Below are 18,050 nucleotides of genomic sequence, written 5' to 3' on the forward strand. Positions count from 1 at the left end.
TCTAAAGTAGCAGGCACAGAGACGGTAGCAAGCGACCGCCGAATCAGATCATTAATAGTGCCGTGGCGATATAATCGGCCGGCGCTTTTGGTGCATGAGAGGCCATGTCGGCCTAGCCGGTCCACGTCCTTGCCGCATGCACAGGTATGGGCGGAGCATATTTTGGCTCCAATAATGAGAATATACATTATATAAGTCTGACAGATTGCTATACCTACAAAAAGTATTTGATGTGCTTTCTTACCTGAGCTGTGTCACCTATACAATGATTTTACATATACACACAGTACAATGATTTTATTTGCTACTTGTTTTTACAGTTTCTGGTTTGGACCATGCATGTTTGTCTGTCAAGTAGTCCTCGACTCTGTAATAAGCCTTCAACATCAATGACTTCTTTAAGTACCTAATTCTTAAGAGCTGGCAAAGGTAATCTTAAAGAATCGTCAGGTAACTTGTTATAAAAATGAATGCATTGCCCAACGAATGACTTTTGTACTTAGCGGACACGAAACTTTATGATAGAAAGCTTATTTTTATTTCTAGTGTTATAGTTATGAACATCTAAATTCTTAGTGAGGGAGTCTAGGTTCTTAACAACATAAATAATACAATCATAGATGTATTGGGAAGCTACAGTTAAAATATTATTTTTTTTGAAAAGTTCTCTTAATGATTCACGTGCTCTTAAGTTACGAATGGCTCTCTATTGTAAGACAAATATAGTTTGTATGTCAGCTGCTCTGCCCCAAACCAGAATACCATATGACATTACACTATGAAAATATATATAATAGACAAGGCGAGCTGTCCCAACATTGGTCAATTGCTTGATTTTCCTAACGGTGTAAGCGGCCGAACTTAGTTTCTTTGCTAGCGTTCTTATATGAGGACTCCATTGTAGATTTATGTCCAATGTACTAACACTTAGTTTTAAACCTTAAATGTTACTAACCATTATGGACCATTGTTGTCTTTTGAAATAAATAAATTAAATTAAACCAAGAAACAGTGCTTTATCTACCATCTCTAAGCATTCATTATTCAAAAGTATCTTCACTTGATCACTTTTGATTGTATATAAGTGCCAATTACATCCACACTTTATCAGACCTGGGCTATAACCGCGTACATCGAAGTAAGTCAATTGCAGGCATTTTTCTCTGTCACTCTAGTTACGTCTTAGTTGGAGTAAAAAAGAAAGACCCCCCATTTTGCGAATTTCTATTTTCGCGCTAAGCCCCCTGATATCAGACCCGATTTCGGGCCCGAGAAAGAGTATTTTGCCGTTTCACCAAATAAATATTAGCACATCGTTTACATTATTTTAAATGTAAAAAATGGTTCATTGCAAAAAATATGAAACATTGAACAATTTTGGCAATTAGAGACAAAGTATTTTTTTAACGAAAACGATTATCAGACATGAAATCGGGACTGATTTCGGGTCCGAAATCGGGAAGTGTGGATGTATTTGATGCTTTCCGCATCTTCATATCAAGTGCCAATTACGTCCACACCTTATCAGGCCTGATATCAGACCCGATTTCGGGCCCGAGAAATAATTATTTTCCTTTTCATCAAATATAAGCACATCGTTTACAATATACAAATCCTCTTTATTGCACAACCTCTGAAAAAATGTAAATGGAAACACATATAATACATAGATAGAGGTAAACAACAGGCGGCTTATCGCTACAGAGCGATCTCTTCCAGATAACCTTTAGGTAGTAGAGAAAAGAAACTTAATTTAAATATAATATTTGAAATGTAAAAATATGGTTCATTTGCAAAATAACAAATATTGAACATTTTGGCAATTAGAGACAAAGTACTTTTTACTTTTCAAATATTGTTAACGATGTGCTGATATTCCGTGAAAAGAAAACGCTTATCAGGCCCGAAATGGGGACATTTCGTGAAGATATCGAAGTGTGGATGTAATTGGCGCTTCATCAATAATATTGGTCACTTCCACACCACCAGGGCTATACCTAAACGCGAAAATCGTAAGTATGCAGATTGCAGGCACTTCTCTGTCACTTTAATAAAACTACGTCTCATTGATCGGAAAATTTAATTAGATTGACGAAAACTTGTTCCCGTCTGGGCGGATTTTACCATTATCTGCTTATTTTTTGCGCATGGCAACATTATTGAATCGTAAACTTAAAAATCGTCGCCCCATCCCTAGAATATCACTCTATGTGTCAAATATTTATAATCTGTGGTTTGTAGCGAAAAGTGGACGCCAATTATTGGGCTGTACATTCTTGGGATGAGCAATCCCGGGTCGAGCATTCTCGGTACGGGCCAATAATGTGCGACCAATATTCGGCGTCCACTAAATGGATTCGCATTATAGGGTCGTGTATTATTGGGTTGAGCGTTATCAGGCTGTACAAGCTCGGTCCGGGCCAATAATACGAAGCCACTGTTTGTACAGGGCAATAATGTACAACCCGATAATTGGCGTCCAAAAAAGTGGTCGCCAATTATTGGGATGTACATTATTTGGCTGTGCATTAACCGGACTCATAGAATTAGAAAAATTGAGACAGCCATGATTGCATTATTCAATACACAGCATTCAGTAAAGACAATATAATATTGTATGCAAAGTTAAAAATATTTAGAAAGATTCCGAATGAAATTAATCGAAATAAATGTGTTTATTACACGTGTAGCTATTTTTATAAACATTGATGACAACTAGTGTTGCACTGTGCCAGGTGCCAAAGCATGTATGAAAAAACCGGTACTGACTGTTGACACATAATGCGATAGTAGCGCACCCTGCTACCTTGTTGTCAGTGTGACATACGAGGGGACTAATAGGAAAGGAAATCATTTTCGTTTTTGTTCGGTAATAGTCGTTTTTGTTCGGCTACTGGTCGATTGCCGTCTGATGGTAGTGTCAAATTTTAACCAATGACGAGGCCGCCTGGTCTTGACTCTTATTGGTTGAATCTCAAATAAGTACATGACAACATTGACAACTAGTCTTAGCTTACTTTTGATGGGGAATGTACGTTCGTATTCAACGCAAATAATCTCGATGATAACAAGTTACCTAAAAAATAAGAGTATTTATCGTGTTAAGATATTATTCGGTTCATATGTGAAAGATGAGTGTCAATAGTGCGGTTTGATCGATTTCTTAGTATTAGAAAATTTGTGCTCCTTGTTTAGTGAAAATGAATGGCAAAATGCATGGTGAAACCGGCGCTTACTCATCTGATGATATGCGTGCCGAAATATTGAACCCTTTTGTGCATAAATTGGAATTAGATAACACATATGACAAAATAAAGGTATGATAATTATAGAATATTCTCCTAATAAGTAGGTGCAAGCGTTTGATTGTAAATATTTTCAGAAGTCACTTAAAGCTAAAGCGCAGACTCGAAGTTTTGATTTATCATACAAGAGAAAAAAACTTAAGGAAAATAATTTAGAACACCGTTAGACGTTTAAGCATAAAATGGGATCAGAATTATTTTCTATCTTAGATTTTTTTCTATAATTTGTATTATTAGCCGTAATTGGCGCATTATATTATGTTTGCCTTTAAGTAATTATAAATATGTAAAACAACGTCACGGTATGATTGAAGAAGCGATTGCCAAATAAGTACAACAAATAACATACCTACTGCTCTATCGGGAAAACCTTGAAATCTATTTAAATGGCATACTAATTCAATTTATAATGAATCATAGCTATTGTAGACAACTCACTAGTTCTATCCCAATTGATCTCTGATAAACTTCATTATTAGTAAATAAATTAGCAACTATAGGAGACCTACTGGCGGAGTCGATTAAAACTTTCTGTTATAACAAATCTCCTATAATTAATAAATAAATACAATAACATTCAAATGACACGGAAAAATCAACGATTGTTTCTGAATGTCATGCTTCAACTTAAAAACTCATCGTACCATCGACGTGTGGCCAAAAAGGCCAGACCGCCACACAACTATATAATTTTTGCAACTTAACATGTAGTTTGAGCAAAATCTGTTTGAAAGAACAGCGACGTAATTATCTAGTTATTTTTAGAGATAACCTTTCATTTCTACCTTGGAAAAACACAATTTATATAATGACTATAATTCACCTAGCTCGAAAGCCACTATAAAGTACTTGCACAAACAGTTATATTACTCTAACGCGGAGAGAAAGTTGTTCCGTACGTACGATTCTTTCCATCACAGCCGCCAAACATCGCATTCACAACGCATCGACGATGTTAGGGAAGGTCGTTGAGTCATCTAAACTTGGACAGTCGCCATCAGATATCTCGGAGCGGTCAAGGTGTTCACTAATATCTGAACAAACAAATTGAGACGTTAAAGTGCATTAGATATTTTTGAGCACCTTGGACGCTCCGATATGACTGATGAAGACTGGACAGCATATTACATGCCGCTACCGAATCCGAAAGATAGCATAAGCCTGGCTTATTCGTTTAGTGTCGATTAAAGCACGTAATTTCCAAGAAATGTAAGGTTTCCTCAGAAGAGTTTATGCTTGGCTGGGCTGCTCGATCGATGTCATTCTGGCTTCTATTGACTAGATTATTTGCTTCGCTACCTGGATTAAAAGGCTAAATAGTCATTAAAATAAGTCGATGGACATCATCAGGATAAACCTCGTACGATTGTCAGAGTTCTAAAGCCTAAGCCTAAAAGCTTATACTTAAGTAGGTCTTCTCTAAGGTATTATTTAAACTAAAGAGGTTTACATTTGTAGTTTTCAATACGATAACAGCCGCATTTTACGCCTTGATTGTGACGGAGAGATTCTTTTCTTTCTTTCTCTTTTAATGTTGTGCATATCACTATATTCTTACAAATATTATAAGTAGGCTAGGAATTTGGTTTCACACAAAAAGTAAATACAAAAACTCGTTTGTAAAATCAACCGTCCGCTTTAGTAAGCACGACATGTAAAATTAGGCACTTATTTGACGAAAACCTAGATACGCTCGATGCAGCATGAATACCGTTGTGTGCCACAGCATTTGACAGAGAGAAATTATAAATATCGGTTATGATAATGGTATGATTCTTCTAAAATACCTAGTTAGTTATTATATAAATACCTGTCTGTTGTTTATAAATCTTTAAGCAGTTAAATAACATGCATCTAGGTCAGAATTATTTTTCTTTTGCTAGTTTCCAAGGTCTATTAGTCAAGTGCATGATAAACAGCTAGAGAAATTGGTAGGGCAATATTGAACATGCAAGATGAAAATTCTCAAAAATTACACTCTTTATTCGAATTCTCTTGTTAAGAATTCTTAGAAGCATAACCTGTTAAATAAATGGCTACTATCTGCAGTAATATTAAAACAAGTTCCGTTTGTTCCAGACGGCGATATTCACAGTGATACTGCTGCCTTTCCGAGTGATCGTCATTTGTTACCTAATAGTGACCGCCTGGTTCCTCGCGTGTATCGGCCTTTATGGCCTCAGCGAGGAGGACCTGAGGCGGAAACCTATGACAGGATGGAGAAGGTATATAACACGTAAATTAAGCGTTATCTAAAGAGCGAGCCGGAAGATCGCTGCTCTTTAATCTGGTGTGAATTCTGAGAAAGTAATACAAGTTGTTATTTATTGCCAAGAAGTTTCAATCTTTATGATTTAAAAGTGATTATGATTTATGTGTATTGTGCAGAAAAAATGTATAGTTTGGTGGTCTGAAATAACGTTTGGTTGGGCGTAATATTAAAGTGCATCGGTGTACAATTTTCAACAATAGTTCTTAATTTCATACTATCTCTTCAAACGTTAACGATCTTTTCTTGCGGAAGTATTCGTTATCCAAAGCAACTGAGCAAAGAAGGTTATGCATATAATTTCGTCTTCTTTTTACCGCCACTTAAGTCCCAGTCCACATTCGTCAATTTTAACGTCGATAATAAAGATGATTGCTACTTTGGCACACGTTCTTGACTTTAATGTCGCGGTGTTGTTTCACTGGAAAAATGCAATTTGGAAACGCCTCAAGGTGCCGTTAACAAAAAGTTCGTCACACCATGAAGGTTGTCTGGCTTACTTAACTGTAATTTAGTTTTTGCTGTTAATTAGGTTCTTCATGTCTTGTTTCATAATTGTTTTTAATAAGACAACTAAATTAAATACAAAGACGGTCATCGGATAATTATTGAACGTAAATACGTACGGTAAATATATATATGTTTAATTAGCGTTGACAACGTATATGGCAATGCAAATTACCAAATTTATGACGGAATATTTGATATAGGCGCCGACAAAAAAGTTTTTATATAAATGCGTTGATTGTTCTTCACTCGATTCATTCATTACGAGAATGGTCGCTTACATTCTGAATGTGATTTTCGGTTGAATTAAATAAGCAAAACTTAAGTATTGTACATATTAGTATGTGTAGTGGTCAAAGAAAGTGGCTTACCGTTTTACACTCTATTGCGAATCGATGTTAAAAAGTGTGGTTACCGCTAAAAAACTCATAATTCATAACATCTTTATTGCTCATATATTACAATGAATACAGACCCTGTAAGAGCACAGCAATTTATTCTTGTATAATAAGTACTACTAGTTACAATTTAATAATATTTTCACCACACTAACTGGTAAAGACCCTCTTGATTGTTCAAAAACGAATGAGAAAGTTGTATTTTATCTACATGTGGGGCAAAGTAATCAGATGCAAATTTTGAGTTGTTTTCTTATGTTAACTAGTAGAATTGAATTTTAAATGATGATATTGAATGATATTTTGTTTATTACGTTCATAAGGATTTGATTTAGTTTAGTTAATAAAATTTTCCTCGCATTGGTGTGGTGAAAATTTTTGTGTTTCACTCGGAGGCAGAGTTAGTATTACAAGGCACGAACTTGAAACTCTCGTAACGCTAAAGATTCCACTACTCGAACCACTCACTACGCTCGTGGTTCAATTTTGGATTTTTTCGCTTGCTCGGGTATCAATATTAGTACAAGTGGTAAAACAACAACTTTGCCCCCTTGTAAAACAAATAACTATTAACTCAAGTTTAAATTCGCTGTCTCTTATTTTTGTTCTTACAAGTCAAACTTCTCTTACGATGAGTCATAGGTATTGTGAACGAGGCAGTGCTCTGTGAATGAAATGGAAACTATATAAATTGATTATGTTAATAGGACATTTGCAACTGTAAAACTTACATCACGGATTTTAATAGACGCAGCTTTTCAAACGTTAAAACAATATTCTCAATTCAAAAACAGAAACCGTTAGCATTGCACTTAAATCTAAAAGTCGTCAGTTCGAAACATATTTATAGTTCTATTGTTAATTTACATGTTTGTCTCCTATCCTATGGGCAATCAATTTGTATAAATAGAGAAATGATTTCAATTTCGAATAAACCGTAATTTTCGGAAAATACCGGTTTTGTAAAGCGCTACCGCCGGGCGCCGTATAACGCCAATGGCGGCAAATTCTAAAAATTACTTTGCTGTGTAACTCTGTTATTATTATTAATACTTATTAACATTAACATGTTAGTCATCCCATTACTCAAGCCGAGCATGTGTTTTGGTCATTGCTCTTATAAAATTACGCTGCAAGCTCGTGGTCAGTGATGTGGCTAGGTAACTATAGTTTATATGGCGCGTACAATCTTTGATAATTAGCTATTGCTGTGAGAAAAGCCATTTCATATTTCATAATGTATCTATCTATCGTACCGTATAGGTACTTTATAAGCGGAACACTTGCAATATAGTCATATACTTTCATATGCAGATTGCAAGCTTGCGTTATTGCAATAAGAGAATGGACTAAATAGGTAGAGGTACTTGCGTTAAGAAACTCATGGTACATATTGCAATGCAAGTAATATTTCCAAATAGATAATTCGGTACCGGTTACGCTCACTGTGTTATATCTCCAATATATAGGTATCTGCTTACAATCTACTACAACAAAATACATCATATCTCCGGCCGCTAGTGGCCGCTTGAATGTACCAAAACGTAAGGTTGGTGAACTGGAAAATACGAAAAATTGTGGGAGCGTTAGGAGACACGGTGGGTGGTTATATCTTAGAATGCACAATGTGTAAATCCAATACGGGCAATAAATTAAACCAGATATATAATTCATCCGTATAATCATTCATTAAGAAGTTTTTTTTAAATTACCTACACTTAATTAGGACCCGAATATTATTTTTTTATAAAATTTACCGAGCAGCAATGTACTGCAAACATTACGAGACATAAGACGTAGACATAGACATATCATTTTATTTAACACCACATTGAAAAATGTTTACAAGCAATGCTACAAAACATTACAAGCCTTAGAATTAAACTTAAACATAACATTTAAATAAGATGACATGACATTACGAGATACGAGCTTTTTGTAGTAACTCCAACTACCGTTTAAATATTCGCCTGTATTGGATTTCCACTGTACTGTTAAAAGCGAATAGGTATTCTACTCGATCACATATTACTTATATCTGAATTCAACAATACTTCCAATTACATTATTCCGATTTTCGTCGCACTTTTGATAATTCTCAGGCAATCATTGTAGACCTGTAGTAGTAAAAGCGCTGGTGGCCTAGCGGTAAGAGCGTGCGACTTGCAATATGGAGGTCGCGGGTTCAAACCCCGGCTCGTACCAATGAGTTTTTCGGAACTTATAAACGAAATATCATTCTATATTTATCAGTCGCTTATCGGTGAAGGAAACGTGAGGAAACCGGACTAATCCCAACAATGCCTAGTTCTGGGTTGGAAGGTCAGATGGCAGTCACTTACGTAAAAACTAGTGCCTACGCGAAATCTTGGGATTAGTTGTCAAGCGGACCCCAGGCTTCGGGTCCAGGACAACGCGAGGAAGAACCTATTACGACTGACCAACTCGCGGGCAGAGGCTAATCAAATAACAGAGCTTTCGAATGACATTTATTTTTTATTTCTTGCATTCTGCAGTTTAATATATAATTTATATAGAATAATATGCAATGAATAGCAATCGTGACGGGTGCAGTTTAATGAATTTTCTGGAAATGCGAATAACCAATTCTTCGGATATCAATCGCCGCTTCGTGGTCTCGGCGGCCATTATGCTTTGAGCTGCTGCTCCAGAGCCTCCAGATATCCTCCAGTGCATCGTGAAGAACTCGACGGGACGGAACTGAATATCGACGACTCTGACCAATTACCGTACATTATGCACTAATACTTTGTATTGTCATTATTGTGAAGTGTTTTAATTGTAATCTACGCTTGTGTTTTGGCAAAGGCCCGAGAGGCTGCCACTTAATCCAATAAATAAAATAATAATAAACATTGACATTGTTTGACGACCGGTCTGGCCTAGTGGGTAGTGACCCTGCCTATGAAGCCGATGGTCCCGGGTTCAAAGCCTGGTAAGGGCATTTATTCGTGTGATGAGCATGGATATTTGTTCCTGAGTCATGGGTGTTTTCTATGTATTTAAGTATTTATAAATATTTATATATTATATATATCGTTGTCTAAGTACCCTCAACACAAGCCTTATTGAGCTTACTGTGGGACTTAGTCAATTTGTGTAATAATGTCCTATAATATATATATATATATATATATTTTATTATACATTTGACATAAACGTATGTGAAAGTGCGTAAGGCATGGCGTGTACCGACTGTACTGTATCAATGTCCAAACAGTTATACTATTGGCCCACATATGAACTATTAACGAATTTAATTATTATACCGCAAAGCACACCGCTTAATTATTTTACAGTTATATATATGCTTGCGTCTTTTTATCTGCTTAATTTCTATTTGCAAGATTTAATAACAGGGTTTTTTGTCTCTATTCTCCTATCATGGTTTTAAATTTTAGGGTCATTTTGTTTGTTGTCGGAATATAAGTATTCTATATATTTGACAGCCTGCTATTAGCGTAGTCTGAACTTCTGAAGTGACCCTGCCTACGAAGCAGGAGCCGGGTTCCAATTATTATTTTTATTGAATAAATATTATAGGACATTGTTACACAAATTGACTAAGTCCCACAGTAAGCTCAATAAGGCTTGTGTTGAGGGTACTTAGACAACGATATATATAATATATAAATATTTATAAATACTTAAATACATAGAAAACACCCATGACTCGGGAACAAATATCCATGCTCATCACACGAATAAATGCCCTAACCAGGATTTGAACCCGGGACCATCGGCTTCATAGGCAGGGTCACTAATACCCACCAGGTCAGACCGGCCGTCAATTAATCACACACACTTGATCCTGAATTATAGGTGTTTTCTATTTATATAATTATCTATGTAATATATCGACGTCACTAGACCAACCTACTCCTAGACTGGGTACTAACCCAGAACACAAGGCATATTAAACTTACTGTGGCACTAAGTTGATTTGTGTAAGATTGCCAATAAATACCATAATATGTATTAATTGCTTTGCATTGAGTTTCTTGCCGGTCCCAGCATATTGGGACACCCTGCTCCAATTGAGGAGGGAATTAAATCTTGTCGGGGAGAGGTATAAGGTTAGAGCCGGTGTAGCTTTATTTGACCGACGTTCATGCCTACTGGAAAAATGAACTATCTTTATCTTTATTAAGTACGTTCGTAAGGTACCAGATCAATTTCAAGCTTCATCAATAAACAATAAACTCAATCCAAGTATCATGTTGCGCGCAAAAAGCTGCGGAGGCAGAATGTTCATTTCGCTTTATAGTTGCCCTGCCCACTGTTCATTAGAAAGCATCAAACATTGATAATTATCTTTTGATTAAAAAACATTGATAACTACACCTGATAAAACAAAGTCCCCCGCCGCGTCTGTCTGTATGTTCGCGATAAACTCAAAAACTACTCAACGGATTTTCATGTGGCTTTCACCTATCAATAGAGTGATTCTTGAGGAAGGGTTTGATGTATACTTTAGATGTGTAGATTCTGTGTGACCTGTGTGAAGACGAGGGGGGTCGCTGGTTGATAATAATATTTTAAGACACCTGTAGACAAGGCTCATCACTCTCATCAGTAATGTTTTATTGCCTAAAACACTAGCGACTTTCTGTGGCATCCTAGCTCTCAAACGGATAGGCCAATTTCGGTGCGGTTTTTTACGTGCTATGATTGATAAAAATCGATCCTGTAGTCGGTTCATAACACATTTTTTTAGCAAACTGGTTCGCGTCTTTCCTGTAGACATCGCAAAGTTAAGGGAACCTGAAGCTAATTCTTACGCGGCACCTTTACAGGCGGGACACATTTTTTCAGTACTTAGAATAGAATAGAATAATTTTAATTCGTAAATACAAATAAGACACATTACATTACATAATATAACAAAAACAAAGAAAGTATAAAGTGCCACGAAATGGCCTCATCTCAGCATGTTGGCGGCTTCCAGCGCTGATCTTCCGGTGAGACCATCAAGTGAGAAAAAATCACGAAAGGTAACAGACAAGGAGAATGACATAAAATAATATAGAGTGAACAAATTGAAAAATAGATAAAAGATAACGACTAAATTAAGTAAAGATTATTTATATATCAAGCATCGTACTTGAGACTCAAATAAGAAAAACGGGATATGTATGTATCGTCGTTAACTTTGATTGTATTTGTCAACAGAAGTGACCTTTCCCTAAAACGTGTTTGACCCAGTTCGAACAGTATCAGAGGTCTTTTCCAAAATGATGTAAGGGTTTTTTTTTGCATAATTGCGTACGTTTTTTACGTCTTATTGTAAATTTAATAGTTATATCACCTAGTGTCTTCGTCCACCTACAGTCTCCATCACCAGATCAGCTCGATGCCATTATACAGAATGGCCCAAAAATCTATTAGGATTAGTGATCTGTAACCGCAGTAAACGTAATTGTTGACGATTTTAACAAACTGTTGCGTTTGTGTATCAGAGCTAAAGGAGAATAAATAAATAAATACCTATTATAAGACATTGTTGCACAGTATGACAGTCCCACATTCGCATAATTTGGATAACTTTTATCATTTTAATGTAATGTAAATCATTATCAGTTCTGCACTGTTTCGGTCGTAGTTCACCTAACGCGCTCCTCCTCGCTTCGCTCGTCGTCGCACCTATCTAGGCTCTGTTAAGAATGACACTAATCCGTGATTGTGATCAAATGAAATGCAGTTAGAAATTATGCGAATGGTTAGAAATCTTGTCAGGAATAAGCTATTGGAAAATAAGTATACAAATAAACACAAAAAAGTGAAAAAATATAAAACTGAAATGCGCCACCAATACATGAAGTTCATATGAAAATTAAAGGGACATATTCCATATTCCATATTCTTACATAAATTGACTAGCTCCCACGGTAAGCTCAAAAAAGCTTCACTTATCTGATTTAGTCATTAGCTAATGGCTTTTTATAAGTTAAAACTTTACGAGCTTGTGATCCTTCACAACTTCGTAATTATATTTTGTTTTTAGCAATGTAGAGCCAGACCAAGGTAAATCTGCATTGCATTTGCAAGGATAAAGTGTGTAAATACCATAAGGCGTCATCCATAAATGATATCACGCGAATTTCATGATTTTTTACCGTTCCCCCCTCCTTGTCATACCTTCACGCCCTCACTTTGTTCCTTTCAAGTAGGTGCAAAGTTAGACGGACGATAGATAAGTGCCTGGCAACCTAAGTGCCTGGTAGCCACTAATCAACCTACAAAACTACAAAAAATACACCAATAAAACATTTCTGGAAATAGTATCGTAGCGGTTTGGCATTAATCTTATACAAAAACATCAGAATAAAGTAAAGTAGCCACAAGAGGGTCAATGCGACTTTAATGTCCGGCAGAGACGTGTATACCTATGGTTAAGACTGTCAATCAAATAAAGTTATGTTTCTAAAGTAAGGACGCGAAGCATGAAGAATTTCGTACAGTGACCCGCCATTTTTCTATCGTACGTGCATAATTATGTTGCTGTCCCGCTCGCACAGTGGCATTGACCGCCAGCATCATGGGCGGGACAGCAACATAACGCGTCATGCGATAGAGATAGGAAATAGCAAAACTCTTCGTGCTTTAGTCCTGTGTTGTAGATAATGTGCCTATTCGAGAGCCCAAGAGGCTCATGTTTAATAGAGATGTTAAAGGTCCCCAATATGTCAGAGAAAATACTAAGGGCGTGTTTCATAATCTCCAGGTATATGATTGGATAGTTAGATAACAAATAAATTAACTGCCTGATAAAACTTCCTACAAAACTTAACACTTTATCTACAAGTTAGGCTTATTTAAAGATTGTGAAACGCCCACGATCACTTTATTCGTCAGATACATGGCAAGTAGCTTATTCAGGACTTTACTTAGACATTGTGAAACAGGCCCTAATACTAATAAGACTTGGAGGTGTAAAAGCTCAGCAAGCGTCATGAAATTATATGAAATAAATAGGTATTTCGGGACTGACGAAGCTGTATAGAGCCTAACAGTTTATATTATTTACTAGTCTGTGCTTGTACCGTTACTCTGTTGATTACACGTGCGAATTATTGTAGGACAGTAGATTTAGTAAACACAGCCTAGAGCGCACTTTATGAGCCTTAGTGACAAGCTCGTGGTAACGCTACAGGTCTTCTACATTGGAACCGACGTTGCAGTTGGCGTGCAGCCGACGTGCAGTTCCCATACAAATTGCAGTCGCGTTGCAATCTGTCTGCACCGGCCCTTACATGAGTTCCAATGTAGAAGACCTATAGCGTTACCTCGAGACAAACTAATATGACACTGACATAATTATTCGTTAGCGTGTGTGTGGCTTACTTTCTATGCATCTCGCTCGTACTGGTATGCTCATGCTAACCGTACTGTTTTACTATAGGTGATTGTAAGAATGAAACAAGCCATGAAAAAAATCACACGGAAAACTGACTATTGTAAATGTTCCGCTTATAAAGTATGTATGTATGTATGTATGTATATACTTTATTGTACATAGAAATAAAAACACGAAAAACACAGTTACAGAGTAAATTAAATACAACAAAGGCGAACTTATCCCTGTATGGGATCTCTTCCAGTAACTACATACAATCCTTACATTTTCATCTTGTGTTCATGTACAGTCAAGGTATTAAATATCGATACGGACAAAGTGCCAAAAATATGTATACACGACCTTATCGTGTATATATTAAGGTAGTGTGTACATATTTTTGTTACTTTTTCCGTATCGATATTTAATATCTTGACTGTACAGTACCTAAGCTGCAAAGATAACTGACACCCTGCAAACAAGTTTTTGTGCAGGGCGCGCCAGTTATCTTTGCAGCTTACTGTACAATAAAATTAAGTCATATTTTTTCGAAATGACAATCAATTTAAATAATGTTACGTAACAATTTTAAAATAACATACAATTTCTACACGAACCAAACCAGTTCTTATTGCACCATTCGCTCCAATTTTCACAATCTGCGAAACCCAAAAGCGGAATTTAAGTATCATATCTGTCACTTCATTACGAGAGAAAGTGGCAAAGGAACCTTTAAATCTGGTGCGACTGTCACTTTCCGATCGATAATTACTTAAATGCATTGAAATGCAGTGCATAAAAGTCAATTAAAGAAGAAAATGTCTCAGTCGAAAGTATTAATGAATAATTATTGGTTTTATATAATTTACGGCCCGTTTCGAACTTTAAGATACGTCAAACATTTGCTAAAGATACGGTATATATATATATATATATATATTATTATTTATAAAAAAACAAACATACATGAACAACAATCAAAATTTCGCCAAACTGCATAACAGTTTGTTGGCGGTGCGCTCTTAACATGGTTTTATAGCTGTTACGTATTGATTACTGTGCAAATACAACATTAAAAGTTACTTTTACTCATCAAGAAGGTAACTAATTAATACTCCACCTCGATTTAACTACATTATAAGTAATAAAAACGTAATATGGATTAGATATGTCACTGTCAAAAGTGACGTTTCTTCAAACAAAAAGAAGTCGTAAGTCAACCTTTAGGCAAAGCAGAGAGATTGTGGGCAGTGCTACTTTAACAACAACAACAAAATATAATATAATAACAAACCTACATACATAAATATACATATTTATATTTTTAAGGAGAAATAACACTTTTTTGAAATAATAGACAACAAAAAGAGAAGGTAATTATTTGTGATCAAGACTATGTGTTTTAAACTAATATTTGGAAATAATTCACCATAACGGACGCTTTCACATTTTAGTGATGTGAATGACAGGCGGAGATTTCTGTACTCATAATAGATTTGGACGGGATAATTACATAGTAGTCGAGTCGTTGACGCCTATTTTGGTCATCTGTCTAGCAAATTATTATGCACAAAATCGTGTGTTAGAAACCATACTTAATTAAAGGTATTGAAGAGAAAAAACCGATTTAAAGATTACGGGATTTTGACATATGACGTGATGAAATGTTTTATTTTGAAAGTGCCTACGTAAAATATTTGATTGTGTTACAACTTCGCACACAAAATAATGCACACAAATTAGTTATGTATTAACCATTTTCAATGTCCAATCGTTTCTCTCTTTCCTTGTCGGTATTATATGACTTTACATTTTAAAATCATACATATCTACTTTATTAAAATCACTTAAATCATGTTCCTTCACATTTCGTTATTCCAACACCTAACTTCCCGATAAATACTTACTTAATTTTCTCTTTTAATAATACTTATTTTTTTTTTTTTCTTTTTTACTTAATAGTAGATTCAGTATTCTATCAGTTTGATTATACACATAAATGTTATACAAAACTTAGTTCATATTGATAGTATAATAAATATTATGCCGTTGTTCAATTAAGGGTTAAAATAACAAACCAGACTTGCGTAATAAAATTAAGAAAGTATTTTGGTATCACACACGTAACCATCGAACACAACTCGTATTCACGTAAACGATGCTATCGCGATCGTTTTTAACTGGTGAGATATATCTTTTATCGTTCGGCGCATCAAAGCGCGTGCCATTTTTAGAGTTTTGTGTACGCAATTGGAAGGTATTTTTAAACTTCCGCTGTGAGTACTTTCATGGTGACTAGTAAATAAGTAGTCTTGTATTCGCCGTAACAATTGACACTGTTTCTTATTTCTATTTGCTGTGAATGATGTAAGGTTTGGCGCTAATAAGTGTAACCTTTATGAATCAAAAAAATGCCAAGAGAAATGCAATTTTGATTTGTCAAAATAACGTGACAGGCATAGTGACAAATGATAAAGAGCCGACCATCTTAAGATGAAAGAAGAATGCATTCGAAACATGTCACGCTATCGTGTCTTCAATGCATGATTTTATCCGCTCATACAGTTGTATGGAACGAATGCTTCTTCGCTCATCGACTGGCTTTACTAAATTAGAAACGTGTGTATAAGACCTTGTATGGCCACAAAGCTATTTGTGATAACAATAGCCTCTCACAATCGTGCGACATCTTGTCAAACGATGCTCTATGAGTATACCACACGATTGTAATACATTTCAACGTATGGAAAATATGGTAAAATTTTAGCATAGCTTCACTGGTTAATACTGTGAATAAAAATTGTTATTAGGGGCAGTCTCACACACATCGACCTAGTACCAAACTAGACAAGAACAATAATGTATGTAACATTATATGGGCTGTACATATGAATTCAGTTATAAAAGGCGGGCTTGATGCTAAAAGGCAGTGTTTACAACTACATCAATGTTTGTGTGAAGTAACACAAAACGGGCTACAAGGCTACATGCTGGCATTTATCAAAGTGTTGATCTGCTTGAACTAGGAGTGCATTGGGCGTATACGTGTGTATTCCCATTTGTGCCTTCCCCACGTGACCACCGTCATACAAGAGGCGGGCACACCTATACCCACATACATTTGAAGTACATATAACTTCAAATACGCGTATCAATAAATATCAGAAATAATAAATGAAAACATCTCGCCATTTGGTTGCTCCCAGGATGCACACATAAACAACGTTAAGGAGCAGGAATATGACCTTAAGTGTTGGCACGCGTTTGCATTGTCCTTTATTTCAGTAAAGAAAGTCTTTTAAAAGTAAAGAGGCTGATTCCCCCAAAAGGGGTAAAGTATAACATAGGTGAATAACCTTTTCCTAAATGTTTGTTCTACATGAATTCTATAGGATGTTTGTGTCTTTGTTGCTGCAGACCCAGTTGGGCCGCGTTTCCATTTATGGTAGGGGAGCTGGCAATGGTAAATTTGTAGTTACTCGAGCATCGTAGAGAACTATTGAAATCGTAAAATTAGATGCCAGGAAGAATAAAAGTTTATATAGTTAGTTTACGAGGAAATGCCGCCAGCATCCTTGGTACAATGCATCAAGGGCCTATTTTAGATATAAGCTAGTTATAGTAATCATTTGTATATATCCATTATGTATATTGTTATTGTCAATAAATAATTCGGTGATCCAAAGTTTATATAAGGTTTTTTATTTCAGCGATCAGGGAAGCGTTTATGGGGTTTGAAATATTTCGGGGGTTGGTGGGAGGTTAAAGAAATCGTCAACTAGATTTGGTCATTAGATTTTATGGGTCTTGTGGATTTGGTAATTTTGGTCCAAGTGAATGCTATAATTGAGTTAATACTTAATCTGACAATTATTTGTACATATTTTCTCAATGTGACGGTTAACATTTTGAGACCCGATTTTCACATTGTGTGTAACCGTTACATTAAAAACTTAACGATTTTTTTAATCCTCCACCAACCATCGGATTGGAAAAGTGGTTAAGGTAGACTCCACGGGTAGCCAGTCTCTCGTATATTAAGCTGACACGCTCTAGTAACTACAAAAATCCCCTCTTGGGCTCCCCTACCATCACGATAGCTATTATTCCATACTTAACCTCCGATATTAATTCCATCATAAGGCTGTATATCAATAAAGCTGTACTAGATAGCGTTTAGCTAATAAAGAGTGATTACCTCTGGGATGATCCCG

General features: G+C 35.9%; 1 protein-coding gene across 2 annotated transcripts in view; it reads left to right on the forward strand.

The window, feature by feature from the left end:
* The first annotated feature begins 2,552 nt into the window (after positions 1-2,552).
* LOC133523227 (lysophosphatidylcholine acyltransferase) overlaps positions 2,553-18,050 on the forward strand; it is a 54,824-nt gene continuing 39,326 nt past the window's right edge. The window contains exons 1-2 of one of the 2 annotated variants that reach the window (XM_061858707.1): positions 2,553-3,317; positions 5,385-5,530. In XM_061858707.1, the coding sequence (XP_061714691.1) occupies positions 3,201-3,317; positions 5,385-5,530 (263 nt within the window). In that variant the 5' untranslated portion in view covers positions 2,553-3,200. The remainder of the gene's footprint in view (positions 3,318-5,384; positions 5,531-18,050) is intronic. The other variant, XM_061858706.1, reaches the window with a different exon arrangement.

Source organism: Cydia pomonella, chromosome 12 (assembly GCF_033807575.1).
Source record: "Cydia pomonella isolate Wapato2018A chromosome 12, ilCydPomo1, whole genome shotgun sequence".
In the NCBI taxonomy this organism is placed as follows: domain Eukaryota; kingdom Metazoa; phylum Arthropoda; class Insecta; order Lepidoptera; family Tortricidae; genus Cydia; species Cydia pomonella.